Consider the following 18,140-nt stretch of genomic DNA (forward strand, 5'->3'; position numbering starts at 1 on the left):
TGGGTGAATCCTCTTGCATTTCCTGTTGGGGAGGAGTTATATCCCAGAAGTAATGATGACCCGTGGACTGATCACACATAACAGAAGAAATAAGACTTACTTACCCCAGGACACTCATCTACATATAGTAGATAGCCAAACCAGTACTGAAACGAGAATCAGTAGAGGTAATGGTATATAAGAGTATATCGTCGATCTGAAAAGGGAGGTAAGAGATGAATCTCTACGACCGATAACAGAGAACCTATGAAATAGATCCCGTAGAAGGAGACCATTGAATTGAAATAGGCAATACTCTCTTCACATCCCTCTGACATTCACTGCACTCTGAGAGGAAAACCGGGCTCCAGCCTGCTGCGAAGCGCATATCAACGTAGAATCTATCACAAACTTACTTCACCACCTCCATGGGAGGCAAAGTATGTAAAACTGAATTGTGGGTGTGGTGAGGGGTGTATTTATAGGCATTTTAAGGTTTGGGAAACTTTGCCCCTCCTGGTAGGAATGTATATCCCATACGTCACTAGCTCATGGACTCTTGCTAATTACATGAAAGAAATTATGAAAGTATGTATGGGGTACTTGAAAAGTACGGCTAATCACCCGTAAGGGTCTCAAGGCTCATCCTGTCGACCTCAGAAGGATGAAACGTTGAGTGGACCTCACAGGGGACTGAACCTGCAACCCTTGGGTTGCTACAGAACTTAAGCCCACAGTGCCTTAGCATGCTGAGCTATCAGATAAGGTACCGAAGCTGAGACTTCGAGGACACATCCGCAGACCAAGGCTTTAACTTTAAGGCTCTGTGAGCTAGAATAGAGAAACCAAAATCTTTGCTCTCAGCTTTGATTAACTTGAAGGGAAGCATCCGTAATAAAGGGATTAGCCAGATTAAGGGCATCTATCCTATCCTGGATTTCAATCAAAAACGTTTCTATCCTGATAACATCAGGCAACACCTCAACCAATATGCTGCCGCACTTGTGACGGAAGCAATGCACACAAATGGCTGTCATTGTAATTGTAAGCCCTGAGTAGTCGCTGTCCAAAGAAGCTAAAACCTCCTTGAGTAACAGACAAAGGAGACGTGGCTCAAACTTGAAAAATACGACTTCAGCATCAACAAGAGGAATTACACTGTTATAGAAACCTCTCCTGCTGAATGTCTGTACTACCTCAAACGCTTTCCCTGTAATATTGGAAAGACAAACAACGCATCAAAAACACATGAGAAGAGCGAAGCTTAATAAGTAACTCAAAGCGGCTAATCACCCATAAGGGTCTCAAGGCGCTGCTCATTTTATCAACCTCAGAAGGATGAAAGGCTGAATGGACCTCGCCGGGGATTGAACCTGCAACCCTTGGGTTGCTATAGAATTCAGCCACAGTGCCTTAACATGCTGAGCTATCTGTCCGTCTTTGAGGTATAGAGGAAGTGCAGGGCACTGCATGTGAGGGCAATTACATTTTGGGACTTCAAAAAGGAAAATTGTATGTAATAAACATTGAAATTAAATTTCTGAATAACAACCTCTTGAACTGTTGTCTCAGAACAAAACACTATTCCTAAGGATTAAATTCCTCACATACATAAGGAATAGCAAGTTGGTGGTTAAACGCTGAGTAACATAAAAAACTCTCTGCATAGCCTCTTGGTCTACTCTTTATTGACAAGAGAAACCAAGAGCTCTCAAAGAATCCTTTAATCATTGAATAACTGTAACCATACAAAAACGTTACTGTCACCTTAAATTTTAAAAAGAATAACTTTTCTCAATATGCTGAAAATATGGCAAAACAGCTTAAATAGGTTTTGTAATTTATCAAACCCCCCTCAGCAGGAAAATGCTGAGGTGCCTGCCTGAAAAAAAGTCTCCATCTGAGCAGCACGTTAATGATCCGCAACAGGGAAAGACAGTCTTCGGTCTCATTACACCTACAGTATGAGTCTGCGTATAGGACCAGCAACTGCTCCGGAAGAGAAGGGAAAAAATGCGCAGACATGCAGTACCGCCCCCCCAAAGACCGCCTGTCGTGGGCGTTAACAAAAACAGACTTCTCCCGGTCGCCATATTGTTTTATGGCGCGCTATGCAAATTCCAACCAAACTTGAAAAACTCATCTCCCAGTCGGCACTTTTCTTATGTAACAGCCGGGAGATGAGTTAAAGTGCCCCAGAGACTGAACATGACAATAGTCAAAATACACCCGCCTAGGGCGATATCAGCACAGTAATCTCCCGGTCGGCATGTTTCTTATGTAACCGCCGAGAGATTAGATAAAGTGCATCAGAGCTAATTCCGGCTGAATTAAGCCTTATAATAAAAATAAACCCACCTAGGGAAATATTAGTACCGTCATCTCCCGGTCGGCATGGTTTTTAAGTAACCGCCAGGAGATGTGACTACCACCATCATCATGCCCTGTGAGTCAAAATAAATACAGAGTGCCCCCAGTGCCTGCGCTAGCTGTCACATATAATCTCCTAGGTATCATGGAGAATTTATGTAAAATAAAAATTAAGTGCCCATCCATTAAGGGCTTCTTTAAAAATCCCATACAGAGTAAGTGCCCAACTTCTTCTGAGTTTCTTCTTTATGTCCCCAGAAATAAAAGTCAGCACTTACCTCATTCTGCCCGACAGCAAAGGCAGCCACCAGGTTTGCGAGTTCCTATTCCTCACATGGACCTGTGAAAGAGGAGAAAATACTGAGTAATATCCCTCAGATTTTTCAGGGTTAGGGCAGCGTAAATGTATCGGAGGCACAGTGAGAATTATGTCCCACCAGTTCCCATTGCTCTAAAGCCACCAAAAGCTCTACTGAAGAGACTGATATGGACTACGGCTACACTCCAGAACAAAGCAGCACACTCTGGCACTACTTTAAAAATAAACTCTTGATTGAAAAATCTAATCTAACACCTCACTTTACCTCTTCTTATCACTAACGTAGGCAAAGAGAATGACTGGAGTGAGAGGGAAGGGAGGAGCTATTTAACAGCTCTGCTGTGGTGCTCTTTGCCTCCTCCTGCTGACCAGGAGGTGAATATCCCATAAGTAATGAAGATGATCCGTGGACTCATCGTGTCTTTAAGAAGAAATAATAATAAAAAATAGCGTGTTATTGGGTGATTTTCTTGCCTTTCAGGATTTTTACAATCTTCTTTATTCCTATTGGTTTAGTAACTTTTTGGGATGTTTTGGAAAGGGGATATTTATTATATTGAAAGTAGTTGAAATATTGTGAATTTTGTTTCTAATTTCTTACATTTTTTTAAGCTGATTTTTAATGATTACTTGAAGGGCCATTGTAGTAGTAAAATTAAATCCTCTAATTCACTAGACTAGAGCATGCTATTTCATCACTACCGAATCTTCAAAACTTTGTGTTTAAATACATATTTAAATAACTGCTGGTCCAAATTGGAAACTTCACCTGATGTATCAGGCAGTGCTAGTAGCACAACCCAGTTGTGTGGCTAGCACTACTGTTTGGATTACAGCAAATTGGTTAAATACATAGTTAAAGCACTGCTGATCCTAAATAGAAACTGCTTCTAATACAGTCAGCAACGGAAGTCGCACAAACAAGCTGTGCAACTAGTGCTGCTGGTTGGATTAGCGGCAGTTTCCACTCAGAACCAGTAGGTCCTGAGCAGTACTTTAATTATGTGTTTAACCCCTGTTGGGGATTTAAACACATAACGTTGCAGTTATGCTATTGATGTCATATCATAGATCCTTATTTCTCCAATCAAGTAAGTAAAGAAACCTAAGTTTTAGTGTTTGGTGAACTGATGCTAAATATAGATTCACAAATGTATAAAATAATGACTCCAACTATGCAGTTTATCATGTATGACCCGGGACACGACAAACAACTCCTTTGCCTTCCATATGGTGCATTTTTGCAAACAAAGATTATTTGACTTAGAGAAATGAAACGCAAATTTATTTTCTGTCATGATTTAGATAGAACATACATTTTAAAACAACTTTCCAATTTACTTCTGTTATCAATTGTGCTTCATTCTCTTGTTATCCTTTATTGGAGGAGCAGCAATGCACTACTGGGAGATAGCTGAGAACAGTAAGCCAATGACAAGAGGTGTATATGTGCCGCTACCAATCAACGGCTAGCTCCCAGTTCCTGAGCCTAGGTAGGTATTCTTTTTTAACAGAGGATACCAAGAGAACTAAGAAAATTAGATAATAGAAGAAAATTGATAAGTTGTAAAAAAAAAAAGAAATTGGTTTTCATGTCCCTATAATAGAAAAAAATCCATTAATTAAAGGGGAAGTAAACACTTTGAGATTGTAATGTGCTAAATATACATATTAAAACTTTGCAATATTCAACTTATTATTTTATCCCCTTTTTCTGCCATTTAAAAGTATGAAAACTGTGGATTTTCCAGTCCTGAAAACTAAAAGAGCACATGCCAAGCTTTACAATTCCAACCCTGCTTTATATTTGTCCCTACTGTGCAGTTTGTTATCTTATCATTTCTGCTGATACCAAACAATAAAGATTTTGTTAACACAAAAGTCACAAGGCCTGTTTTCTCCAGAAGCTGGTCCTAATTGGCTCCTCCAAATAATAAAAAGGCAAGTGGGGTTATACCTTTAAAAAACAATAACAACAAACATGGTGTTAATATGTTCTAATAATGATCAGACTCTGTTGACATGTTATTGCAATTACAAGGTGTTTACTGTCCCTTTAACGTGCTTGGCTCTGTAGCCCCACTTCTAGGCACTTGCTAATTTAATTTGTTTGCAATATGTGCAGCTAAACCAACTTTTTTATTTATTTTAATGTTTAACCAAATAAATGGACCATTTTTCTGATAACCCGGCTTCTGAATTTCATGATTTGTTAATCAAATAGTTCTTTATCTCCACATCTAAAGAAAAGACTTAAACAGGCTTTTTTAATACAACACATTTTCATTTGTAATTAAATGGAATCGCATTTACTTTTATACCGTGTAATTGCTGTGTGACTATTTATTTTTATAGCCGTGTGTTCTACTGTGTAATAGATCATCCATAAAGCACAAACTCGTACAACTTAATTCTTTAATAGTTATTTACATTACGGAAGAGACAGACTGTAAACATATGATCCATAAACAAGTTTTACACTTAGTGATTCTATTCACTCTAATAAAAGCAACTTTTTTGTACATTCATTTATAGCAGTTTTAGTAAACGTTCTATGGAACCAACAAATTTATCGTCTCCTTTTCACAGATTTTGGATTATACCTATAAATTAAACAAAGAAAGAAAGAAAAAAAAAAAGATGATTTAGTGTTGTGTAAAAAACATCTGTTAAAAGACCATTAAATAAAGTACAGTATATATATATATATATATATATATATATATATATATATATATATATATATATATATATATATACACACACATACACACAGGTGGCCCTCGGTTTATGCCGGTTAAATTTGCGCTGTTTCAGAATAACAACCTTTTTTTTCCAGTCATGTGACTGCTATTGAAAAGCAGTGCACTAATTAAAATAGCCAGTAGGTGGAGCTGTCTGTTTGTGTTGCAGCAAAGTTTTGCAAGCTTAGCAGACTCTGTGTACACAGAACAGACATTAGCTTTCGAGCAGCTTTCAAAGGAACAAGCTCTAGCAGCCACTTCCCCATTATCTTCCTGTCCAGCTGATTGAGGTGAGGGTGCCTAAACTGTTTATTAATCACTCCAGATTGAAATGCAGTATTATCTAACATGCTAACAATGCAGAGAACGGTTTGCAGAAAAATGCAAGTAAAAAAATGTTTTTGCTCATTAAACTTAGTTAGATGATACAGTCTGTTGTGTGATTATTTAATTAGGTTTATAATGCTGTTTAGCATTTAAAGTCTTCATTTCAAAGCTTTAATGTATTAGGTGTTACTTATGTCAATTTTGAGAGGGGACTGGAATCTAACTCCCTCATTTCCTATTGACTTACATTATAAACTGGGTTTCAATTTACAACTGTTTCAATTTACAACCATTCCTTCTGGAACCTAACCCCGGCGTAAACTGAGGGCTACCTGTATATATATATATATATATATATATATATATATATAAAATGAACAACTGCATAACAAAAACACAATGCAATAATGCTTACTTTGAGATTCAAATAATCAAATAAGCAATAGATTATTTTTATTCTGATTAATTTCAAAGCTATCATCCAACACAAGTGCTTGATCTCACAAATGTTCTTTTGGCTGAATGGGCATAAACACTCCAAAATCTTGTGGAAAGCCTTCCTAGAAGAGTGGGGTACTTCATATTAATGCCTATGGTTTTGGAATAAGATGTCCAACACACATATATAGGTGTGATGGTGATATATATGCAAACTCCATCACTAGTCCTATCTCTCTCATAATCTAAAGAACACTCAATATATAACCACATTTTGTCTTAGAAATGAGGCTATGTAAGTTGTATTGATAAGCAATCAGACTCAATCAGTGAGGAAGATGGATTAATGGGCAGGTGAATTGAAGGAAAGATGTGCAGCTCCCTATCTTCTTCTGAGTCTTAAATCTGGGTGCACACAACTAGGAGAATGTTGGTCTTCAAACAGGCTTCCCAGTTTCTTTGATAACACAGTAAATCAGGCACTACAAAAGAAATACAAGGAATCTCCAGGATATGTGTATCCTCCAACATTTGCATAGGAATCTCATTAAAGGGACAGTCTAGTCAAAATTAAACTTCCATGATTCAGATAGAGCATGTTATTTTAAACAACTTCACAATTTACTTTTATTATTAAATTTACTTTGTACTCTTTGTATTCTTTGTTAAAATCTAAACCTAGGGTAGGGTCAGATAATAATTTCTAAGCCCTTGAAGGCCACGTACTTTGTAATCACTGCCATGGAGTTAAGAGTCAGCACTGACTGGCTAAAATTCATGTCTGTCAAAATAACTGCAATAAGGGGGCAGTCTGCAGAGGTTTAGATACGAGTTAATCACAGGGGTAAAAAGTATATAAATATAACTGTGCTGGTTATGCAAAACTGGGGAATGGGTTAAAAACAGAATTTATGCTTACCTGATAAATTACTTTCTCCAACGGTGTGTCCGGTCCACGGCGTCATCCTTACTTGTGGGATATTCTCTTCCCCAACAGGAAATGGCAAAGAGTCCCAGCAAAGCTGGTCACATGATCCCTCATAGGCTCCGCCCACCCCAGTCATTCGACCGACGGACAGGAGGAAATATATATAGGAGAAACCATATGATACCGTGGTGACTGTAGTTAGAGAAAATAATTCATCAGACCTGATTAAAAAACCAGGGCGGGCCGTGGACCGGACACACCGTTGGAGAAAGTAATTTATCAGGTAAGCATAAATTCTGTTTTCTCCAACATTGGTGTGTCCGGTCCACGGCGTCATCCTTACTTGTGGGAACCAATACCAAAGCTTTAGGACACGGATGAAGGGAGGGAGCAAATCAGGTCACCTAAACGGAAGGAACCACAGCTTGCAAAACCTTTCTCCCAAAAATAGCCTCCGAAGAAGCAAAAGTATCAAATTTGTAAAATTTGGCAAAAGTGTGCAGTGAAGACCAAGTCGCTGCCTTACATATCTGGTCAACAGAAGCCTCGTTCTTGAAGGCCCATGTGGAAGCCACAGCCCTAGTGGAGTGAGCTGTGATTCTTTCGGGAGGCTGCCGTCCGGCAGTCTCATAAGCCAATCGGATAATGCTTTTAAGCCAAAAGGAAAGAGAGGTAGAAGTCGCTTTTTGACCTCTCCTTTTACCAGAATAAACAACAAACAAGGAAGATGTTTGTCTGAAATCTTTAGTAGCCTCTAAACAGAATTTTAGAGCACGGACTACGTCCAAATTGTGTAACAAACGTTCCTTCTTTGAAACTGGATTCGGACACAAAGAAGGTACAACTATCTCCTGGTTAATATTTTTGTTAGAAACAACTTTCGGAAGAAAACCAGGCTTAGTACGCAAAACCACCTTATCTGCATGGAACACCAGATAGGGCGGAGAACACTGCAGAGCAGATAACTCTGAAACTCTTCTAGCAGAAGAAATTGCAACTAAAAACAAAACTTTCCAAGATAGTAACTTAATATCTATGGAATGTAAAGGTTCAAACGGAACCCCTTGAAGAACTGAAAGAACTAGATTTAGACTCCAGGGAGGAGTCAAAGGTCTGTAAACAGGCTTGATCCTAACCAGAGCCTGAACAAATGCTTGAACATCTGGCACGGCTGCCAGTCTTTTGTGAAGTAAAACAGATAAAGCAGAGATCTGTCCCTTTAGAGAACTTGCAGATAATCCTTTCTCCAAACCTTCTTGTAGAAAGGATAGAATCTTAGGAATTTTTATCTTGTGCCATGGGAATCCTTTGGATTCACACCAACAGATATATTTTTTCCATATTTTATGGTAAATTTTTCTAGTTACAGGCTTTCTAGCCTGAATCAGAGTATCTATTACAGAATCTGAAAACCCACGCTTTGATAAAATCAAGCGTTCAATCTCCAAGCCGTCAGTTGGAGGGAAACCAGATTCGGATGTTCGAATGGACCCTGAACAAGAAGGTCCTGTCTCAAAGGTAGCTTCCATGGTGGAGCCGATGACATATTCACCAGGTCTGCATACCAAGTCCTGCGTGGCCACGCAGGAGATATCAAGATCACCGAGGCCCTCTCCTGATTGATCCTGGCTACCAGCCTGGGAATGAGAGGAAACGGTGGGAATACATAAGCTAGGTTGAAGGTCCAAGGTGCTACTAGTGCATCTACTAGAGTCGCCTTGGGATCCCTGGATCTGGACCCGTAGCAAGGAACCTTGAAGTTCTGACGAGACGCCATCAGATCCATGTCTGGAATGCCCCATAATTGAGTTATTTGGGCAAAGATTTCCGGATGGAGTTCCCACTCCCCCGGATGGAATGTCTGACGACTCAGAAAATCCGCTTCCCAATTTTCCACTCCTGGGATGTGGATCGCAGACAAGTGGCAGGAGTGATCCTCCGCCCATTGAATTATCTTGGTCACTTCTTTCATCGCCAGGGAACTCCTTGTTCCCCCCTGATGATTGATATATGCAACGGTCGTCATGTTGTCTGATTGAAACCTTATGAATTTGGCCTTTGCTAGTTGAGGCCAAGCCCTGAGAGCATTGAATATCGCTCTCAGTTCCAGAATGTTTATCGGGAGAAGAGACTCTTCCCGAGACCATAGACCCTGAGCTTTCAGGGATTCCCAGACCGCGCCCCAGCCCACTAGACTGGCGTCGGTCGTGACAATGACCCACTCTGGTCTGCGGAAGCTCATTCCCTGTGACAGATTGTCCAGGGTCAGCCACCAACGGAGTGAATCTCTGGTCTTTTGATCTACTTGAATCATCGGAGACAAGTCTGTATAATCCCCATTCCACTGTCTGAGCATGCACAGTTGTAATGGTCTTAGATGAATTTGTGCAAAAGGAACTATGTCCATTGTTGCAACCATCAATCCTATTACTTCCATGCACTGCGCTATGGAAGGACGAGGAACAGAATGAAGTACTTGACAAGAGCTTAGAAGTTTTGATTTTCTGACCTCTGTCAGAAAAATCCTCATTTCTAAGGAATCTATTATTGTTCCCAAGAAGGGAACTCTTGTTGACGGGGACAGAGAACTTTTTTCTATGTTCACCTTCCATCCGTGAGATCTGAGAAAGGCTAGGACGATGTCCGTATGAGCCTTTGCTTTTGACAGGGACGACGCTTGAATTAGGATGTCGTCCAAGTAAGGTACTACTGCAATGCCCCTTGGTCTTAGAACCGCTAGAAGGGACCCTAGTACCTTTGTGAAAATCCTTGGAGCAGTGGCTAATCCGAATGGAAGTGCCACAAACTGGTAATGCTTGTCCAGAAAAGCGAACCTTAGGAACTGATGATGTTCCTTGTGGATAGGAATATGTAGATACGCATCCTTTAAATCCACGGTAGTCATAAATTGACTTTCCTGGATGGTGGGTAGGATCGTTCGAATAGTTTCCATTTTGAATGATGGTACCCTGAGAAATTGTTTAGGATCTTCAGATCTAAAATTGGTCTGAATGTTCCCTCTTTTTTGGGAACTACGAACAGATTGGAATAAAATCCCATTCCTTGTTCTCTTATTGGAACTGGATGTATCACTCCCATCTTTAACAGGTCTTCTACACAATGTAAGAATGCCTGTCTCTTTATTTGGTTTGAAGATAAGTGAGACCTGTGGAACCTTCCCCTTGGGGGTAGTTCCTTGAATTCCAGGAGATAACCTTGAGAAACTATTTCTAGCGCCCAAAGATCCTGAACATCTCTTGCCCAAGCCTGAGCAAAGAGAGAGAGTCTGCCCCCCACTAGATCCGGTCCCGGATCGGGGGCTATCCCTTCATGCTGTTTTGGTAGCAGTGGTAGGCTTCTTGGCCTGCTTACCCTTGTTCCAGCCTTGCATTGGTTTCCAGGCTGGTTTGGGTTGTGAAGTATTAACCTCTTGCTTAGAGGATGCAGAATTAGAGGCTGGTCCGTTTCTGCGAAAGGGACGAAAATTAGGCTTATTTTTAGCCTTAAAAGACCTATCCTGTGGGAGGGCATGGCCCTTTCCCCCAGTGATGTCTGAAATAATGTCTTTCAAATCTGGTCCAAATAATGTTTTACCTTTGAAAGGAATGTTAAGCAATTTTGTCTTGGAAGACACATCCGCTGACCAAGACTTAAGCCAAAGCGCTCTGCGCGCCACGATAGCAAACCCTGAATTTTTCGCCGCTAATCTAGCTAATTGCAAAGCGGCATCTAAAACAAAAGAGTTAGCCAATTTAAGTGCTTGAACTCTGTCCATAACATCCTCATACGAAGATTCTTTACTGAGCGACTTTTCTAGTTCCTCGAACCAGAAACACGCTGCCGTAGTGACAGGAACAATGCATGAAATTGGTTGTAGAAGGTAACCTTGCTGTACAAAAATCTTTTTAAGCAAACCCTCTAATTTTTTATCCATAGGATCTTTGAAAGCACAACTATCTTCGATAGGAATAGTAGTGCGTTTGTTTAGAGTAGAAACCGCCCCCTCGACCTTGGGGACTGTCTGCCATAAGTCCTTTCTGGGGTCGACTATAGGAAATAATTTCTTAAATATAGGGGGGGGAACAAAAGGTATGCCGGGCTTTTCCCACTCTTTATTTACTATGTCCGCCACCCGCTTGGGTATAGGAAAAGCGTCGGGGGGCACCGGAACCTCTAGGAACTTGTCCATCTTACATAATTTCTCTGGAATGACCAAATTGTCACAATCATCCAGAGTAGATAACACCTCCTTAAGCAGTGCGCGGAGATGTTCTAATTTAAATTTAAATGTCACAACATCAGGTTCAGCTTGATGAGAATTTTTTTTCTGAATCTGAGATTTCTCCATCAGACAAAACCTCCCTCATGGCCCCTTGAGATTGGTGTGAGGGTATGTCAGAACAGTTATCATCAGCGCCCTCTTGCTCTTCAGTGTTTAAAACAGAGCAATCGCGCTTTCTCTGATAAGTAGGCATTTTGGATAAAAGATTTGCTATGGAGTTATCCATTACAGCCGTTAATTGTTGCATGGTAATAAGTATTGGCGCACTAGATGTACTAGGGGCCTCCAGTGTGGGCAAAACTGGTGTAGACACAGTAGGGGATGATGTAGTATCATGTTTACTCCCCTCATTTGAGGAATCATCTTGGGCAATATCATTATCTGTGGCATTACTGTCCTTACTTTGTTTGGACACTATGGCACAATTATCACATAAATTTAAATGGGGAGACACATTGGCTTTCATACATATAGAACATAGCTTATCTGATGGTACAGACATGTTAAACAGGCTTAAACTTGTCAACAAAGCACAAAAAACGTTATAAAATAAAACTGTTACTGTCTCTTTAAATTTCAAACTGAAAACACTTTATTACTGAATATGTGAAAAAGTATGAAGGAATTGTTCAAAAATTACCAAAATTTCACCACAGTGTCTTAAAGCATTAAAAGTATTGCACACCAAATTTCAGAGCTTTAACCCTTAAAATAACGGAACCGGAGCCGTTTTTAAATTTAACCCCTATACAGTCCCAGCTATATGCTTTGCTGAGACCCAACCAAGCCCAGAGGGGAATACGATACCAAATGACGCCTTCTAGAAGCTTTTTTAGTGTTTCTTAGATCCTCACACATGCATCTGCATGCCTTGCTCTCCAAAAACAACTGCGCAGTAATGGTGCGAAAATGAGGCTCAGTCTATAACTAGAAAGGCCCCCAGACTAAAAAAGGTGTCCAACACAGTGCCTGCCGTTTTTTAAACGTTCCCCAAGATTATAATGCCAATTATTAGCTAGAATCTGCATAATATGCCCCAATAAAGCAATCGTTTTAGCCCATAAAAATGTCTACCAGTTTTTTAAGCCCTTTTTTAAGCCCTTTATTCTTTTATGTTTGACTAAGAAAATGGCTTACCGGTCCCCATGAGGGGAAATGACAGCCTTCCAGCATTACATGGTCTTGTTAGAAATATGGCTAGTCATACCTTAAGCAGAAAAGTCTGCTAACTGTTTCCCCCAACTGAAGTTACTTCATCTCAACAGTCCTGTGTGGAAACAGCAATCAATTTTAGTTACTGTCTGCTAAAATCATCTTCCTCTTACAAACAGAAATCTTCATCCTTTTCTGTTTCAGAGTAAATAGTATATACCAGCACTATTTTAAAATAACAAACACTTGATAGAAGAATAAAAACTACATTTAAACACCAAAAAACTCTTAACCATCTCCGTGGAGATGTTGCCTGTGGAACGGCAAAGAGAATGACTGGGGTGGGCGGAGCCTAGGAGGGATCATGTGACCAGCTTTGCTGGGACTCTTTGCCATTTCCTGTTGGGGAAGAGAATATCCCACAAGTAAGGATGACGCCGTGGACCGGACACACCAATATTGGAGAAAAGGGATTATCTACATTTTTAAACAATAACAAATCTGGAGAAGACTGTCCCTTTATTGTTGTTAGTGCTTTCTCTCAGTATCATAACAGCCTATGACTACCTGTGCCATTTGATAGAAAGCAAAAAGAAAATATAAATACATTAGGAAAATATGTAAGAGATCATTAGTATAATAAGAAAGCATACTAGACAGACATAAAGAACAGATTTACTTTATGTAACTGGGTTTAATTTTCTCAAGCTATATTGCCATATATATAAGTTTATAACTGTTTTATATATATACTGTATGTGCTTCTATGTTTATAGATAGTTTCTTCTTTAAGTAATATTAAATGCTGTTGTATTTCCCTTCTTGGCCAATTGATAGAAACAGACTCTATATAATGGTATTTACACAGCATTTAGTGGAAACGCTGTGCAGCATCTGTGATCACTAAGTTTGACTCCTGCATATTATCTTTTAAAACAAAGCTCACAGTGTGTGTGTGTGTATTAAGTCTTTGAATATTGTATTTGTTTAGGAAATAATTTCTGTATTTAATTACTGATGTGGAATTCACAATGGGGAGTCAGGTCATGCATCTCATCTCACTTCCTCAGATCTTTGTTTTTGCTCTGAAGTATTAAAAGCACAGTAACTGTAAAATATCCTCCCCATTAACTGTTAAAAAACAGAATTTATGCTTACCTGATAAATTACTTTCTCCAACGGTGTGTCCGGTCCACGGCGTCATCCTTACTTGTGGGAATATCTCTTCCCCAACAGGAAATGGCAAAGAGTCCCAGCAAAGCTGGCCATATAGTCCCTCCTAGGCTCCGCCCACCCCAGTCATTCGACCGACGGACAGGAGGAAAAATATAGGAGAAACCATATGGTACCGTGGTGACTGTAGTTAGAGAAAATAATTCATCAGACCTGATTAAAAAAACCAGGGCGGGCCGTGGACCGGACACACCGTTGGAGAAAGTAATTTATCAGGTAAGCATAAATTCTGTTTTCTCCAACATTGGTGTGTCCGGTCCACGGCGTCATCCTTACTTGTGGGAACCAATACTAAAGCTTTAGGACACGGATGAAGGGAGGGAGCAAATCAGGTTACCTAAACGGAAGGCACTACGGCTTGCAAAACCTTTCTCCCAAAAATAGCCTCCGAAGAAGCAAAAGTATCAAATTTGTAAAATTTGGCAAAAGTGTGCAGTGAAGACCAAGTCGCTGCCTTACATATCTGGTCAACAGAAGCCTCGTTCTTGAAGGCCCATGTGGAAGCCACAGCCCTAGTGGAGTGAGCTGTGATTCTTTCAGGAGGCTGCCGTCCGGCAGTCTTGTAGGCCAATCGGATAATGCTTTTAAGCCAAAAGGAAAGAGAGGTAGAAGTCGCTTTTTGACCTCTCCTTTTACCAGAATAGACAACAAACAAAGAAGATGTTTGTCTGAAATCTTTTGTAGCCTCTATATAAAATTTTAGAGCACGGACTACGTCCAAATTGTGTAACAAACGTTCCTTCTTTGAAACTGGATTTGGACATAAAGAAGGTACAACTATCTCCTGGTTAATATTCTTGTTAGAAACAACCTTTGGAAGAAAACCAGGCTTAGTACGCAAAACCACCTTATCTGCATGGAACACCAGATAAGGCGGAGAACACTGCAAAGCAGATAACTCTGAAACTCTTCTAGCAGAAGAAATAGCAACCAAAAACAAAACTTTCCAAGATAGTAACTTAATATCTACGGAATGTAAAGGTTCAAACGGAACCCCTTGAAGAACTGAAAGAACTAGATTTAGACTCCAGGGAGGAGTCAAAGGTCTGTAAACAGGCTTGATCCTAACCAGAGCCTGAACAAATGCTTGAACATTTGGCACAGCTGTCAGTCTTTTGTGTAGTAAGACAGATAAAGCAGAGATCTGTCCCTTTAGAGAACTTGCAGATAATCCTTTCTCCAAACCTTCTTGTAGAAAGGAGAGAATCTTAGGAATTTTTATCTTATTCCATGGTCTTTTCCATATTTTATGGTAAATCTTTCTAGTTACCGGTTTTCTGGCCTGAACCAGAGTATCTATCACAGAATCTGAAAACCCACGCTTTGATAGGATCAAACGTTCAATCTCCAAGCCGTCAGCTGGAGGGAGACCAGATTTGGATGTTCGAATGGACCCTGAACAAGAAGGTCCTGTCTCAAAGGTAGCTTCCATGGTGGAACCGATGACATATTCACCAGGTCTGCATACCAAGTCCTGCGTGGCCACGCAGGAGCTATCAAGATCACGAGGCCCTCTCCTGTTTGATCCTGGCTACCAGCCTGGGAATGAGAGGAAACGGTGGAAATACATAAGCTAGGTTGAAGGTCCAAGGTGCTACTAGTGCATCTACTAGAGTTGCCTTGGGATCCCTGGATCTGGACCCGTAGCAAGGAACCTTGAAGTTCTGACGAGACGCCATCAGATCCATGTCTGGAATGCCCCATAATTGAGTCAACTGGGCAAATATCTCCGGGTGGAGTTCCCACTCCCCCGGATGGAATGTCTGACGACTCAGATAATCCGCTTCCCAGTTTTCCACTCCTGGGATGTGGATCGCAGACAGGTGGCAGGAGCGATCCTCCGCCCATTTTATGATTTTGGTCACTTCTCTCATCGCCAGGGAACTCCTTGTTCCCCCCTGATGGTTGATGTAAGCAACAGTCGTCATGTTGTCTGATTGGAATCTTATGAATCTGGCCTTTGCTAGTTGAGGCCAAGCCCTGAGAGTATTGAATATCGCTCTCAGTTCCAGAATGTTTATCGGGAGAAGAGACTCTTCCCGAGACCATAGACCCTGAGCTTTCAGGGAGTCCCAGACCGCGCCCCAGCCCACTAGACTGGCGTCGGTCGTGACGATGACCCACTCTGGTCTGCGGGAGCTCATTCCCTGGGACAGGTGATCCTGGGTTAGCCACCAACGGAGTGAGTCTCTGGTCTTCTGATCTACTTGAATCACTGGAGACAAGTCTGTATAGTCCCCATTCCACTGTTTGAGCATGCACAGTTGTAATGGTCTTAGATGAATTTGTGCAAAAGGAACTATGTCCATTGCTGCAACCATCAACCCTACTACTTCCATGCACTGCGCTATGGAAGGAGGTGGAACAGAATGAAGAACTTGACAAGTGCTTAGAAGTTTTGATTTTCTGACCTCTGTCAGAAAAATCCTCATTTCTAAGGAATCTATTATTGTTCCCAAGAAGGGAACTCTTGTTGCCGGAGACAGAGAACTCTTTTCTATGTTCACCTTCCATCCGTGTGATCTGAGAAAGGCTAGAACGATGTCTGTATGAGCCTTTGCTTTTGACAGTGACGACGCTTGTATTAGAATGTCGTCCAAGTATGGTACTACTGCAATGCCCCTCGGTCTTAGAACCGCTAGAAGGGACCCGAGTACCTTTGTGAAAATCCTTGGAGCAGTGGCTAACCCGAATGGGAGGGCCACAAACTGGTAATGTTTGTCCAGAAAGGCGAACCTTAGGAACTGATGATGTTCTTTGTGGATAGGGATATGTAGGTACGCATCCTTTAGATCCACGGTAGTCATAAATTGACCTTCCTGGATAGTAGGTAGAATCGTTCGAATGGTTTCCATCTTGAACGATGGTAACCTGAGAAATTTGTTTAGGATCTTCAGATCCAAAATTGGTCTGAAGGTTCCCTCTTTTTTGGGAACTACGAACAGATTTGAATAAAATCCCATTCCTTGTTCCTTTATTGGAACTGGGTGTATCACTCCCATCTTTAACAGGTCTTCTACACAATGTAAGAACGCCTGTCTCTTTATTTGGTTTAAGGATAAGTGAGACATGTGGAACCTTCCCCTTGGGGGTAGTTCCCTGAATTCCAGAAGATAACCCTGAGAAACTATTTCTAGTGCCCAGGGATCCTGAACATCTCTTGCCCAAGCCTGAGCAAAGAGAGAGAGTCTGCCCCCTACTAGATCCGGTCCCGGATCGGGGGCTACTCCTTCATGCTGTTTTGTTAGCAGCAGCAGGCTTCTTGGCCTGCTTACCCTTGTTCCAGCCTTGCATCGGTTTCCAGGCTGGTTTGGGTTGTGAGGCATTACCCTCTTGCTTAGAGGATGCAGAATTAGAGGCCGGTCCGTTCCGTTCCTGAAATTGCGAAAGGAACGAAAATTAGACTTATTCTTGGCCTTGAAAGGCCTATCTTGTGGAAGGGCGTGGCCCTTTCCCCCCAGTGATGTCTGAGATAATCTCTTTCAATTCTGGTCCAAATAGAGTTTTACCTTTGAAAGGGATGTTAAGCAATTTTGTCTTGGATGACACATCCGCTGACCAAGACTTTAGCCAAAGCGCTCTGCGCGCCACAATTGCAAACCCTGAATTTTTTGCCGCTAATCTAGCTAATTGCAAAGCGGCATCTAAAATAAAAGAGTTAGCCAACTTAAGTGCGTGAACTCTGTCCATAACCTCCTCATATGGAGTCTCTCTACTGAGCGACTTTTCTAGTTCTTCGAACCAGAACCACGCTGCTGTAGTGAAAGGAACAATGCACAAAATGGGTTGTAGAAGGTAACCTTGCTGTACAAAAATCTTTTTAAGCAAACCCTCCAATTTTTTATCCATAGGATCTTTGAAAGCACAACTATCCTCAATAGGAATAGTAGTGCGCTTGTTTAGAGTAGAAACTGCCCCCTCGACCTTAGGGACTGTCTGCCATAAGTCCTTTCTGGGGTCGACCATAGGAAATAATTTCTTAAATATAGGGGGGGGGGAACAAAAGGTATGCCGGGCTTTTCCCACTCCTTATTCACTATGTCCGCCACCCGCTTGGGTATAGGAAAAGCGTCGGGGTGCACCGGAACCTCTAGGAACTTGTCCATCTTGCATAATTTCTCTGGAATGACCAAGTTGTCACAATCATCCAGAGTAGATAACACCTCCTTAAGCAGTGAATCTGAAATTTCCCCATCTGACAAAACCTCCCTCATGGCCACTTCAGATTGGTGTGAGGGTATGACAGAACAATTATCATCAGCGCCCTCCTGCTCTTCAGTGTTTAAAACAGAGCAATCGCGCTTTCTCTGATATGTAGGCATTTTGGATAAAATATTTGCTATGGAGTTATCCATTACAGCCGTCAAT

The 18,140-nt window shown here is 41.1% G+C and overlaps 1 protein-coding gene across 1 annotated transcript in view; it reads right to left on the bottom strand.

The window, feature by feature from the left end:
- Window positions 1-5,066: 5,066 nt before the first annotated feature.
- Window positions 5,067-18,140, bottom strand: part of NBN (nibrin) — a gene marked incomplete in the record, with an annotated part of 346,156 nt that continues 333,082 nt past the window's right edge. Inside the window, 1 exon segment of the mRNA XM_053715908.1 lies at window positions 5,067-5,271. Coding sequence (XP_053571883.1) covers window positions 5,238-5,271 — 34 coding nt within the window.

Source organism: Bombina bombina, chromosome 5 (assembly GCF_027579735.1).
Source record: "Bombina bombina isolate aBomBom1 chromosome 5, aBomBom1.pri, whole genome shotgun sequence".
In the NCBI taxonomy this organism is placed as follows: domain Eukaryota; kingdom Metazoa; phylum Chordata; class Amphibia; order Anura; family Bombinatoridae; genus Bombina; species Bombina bombina.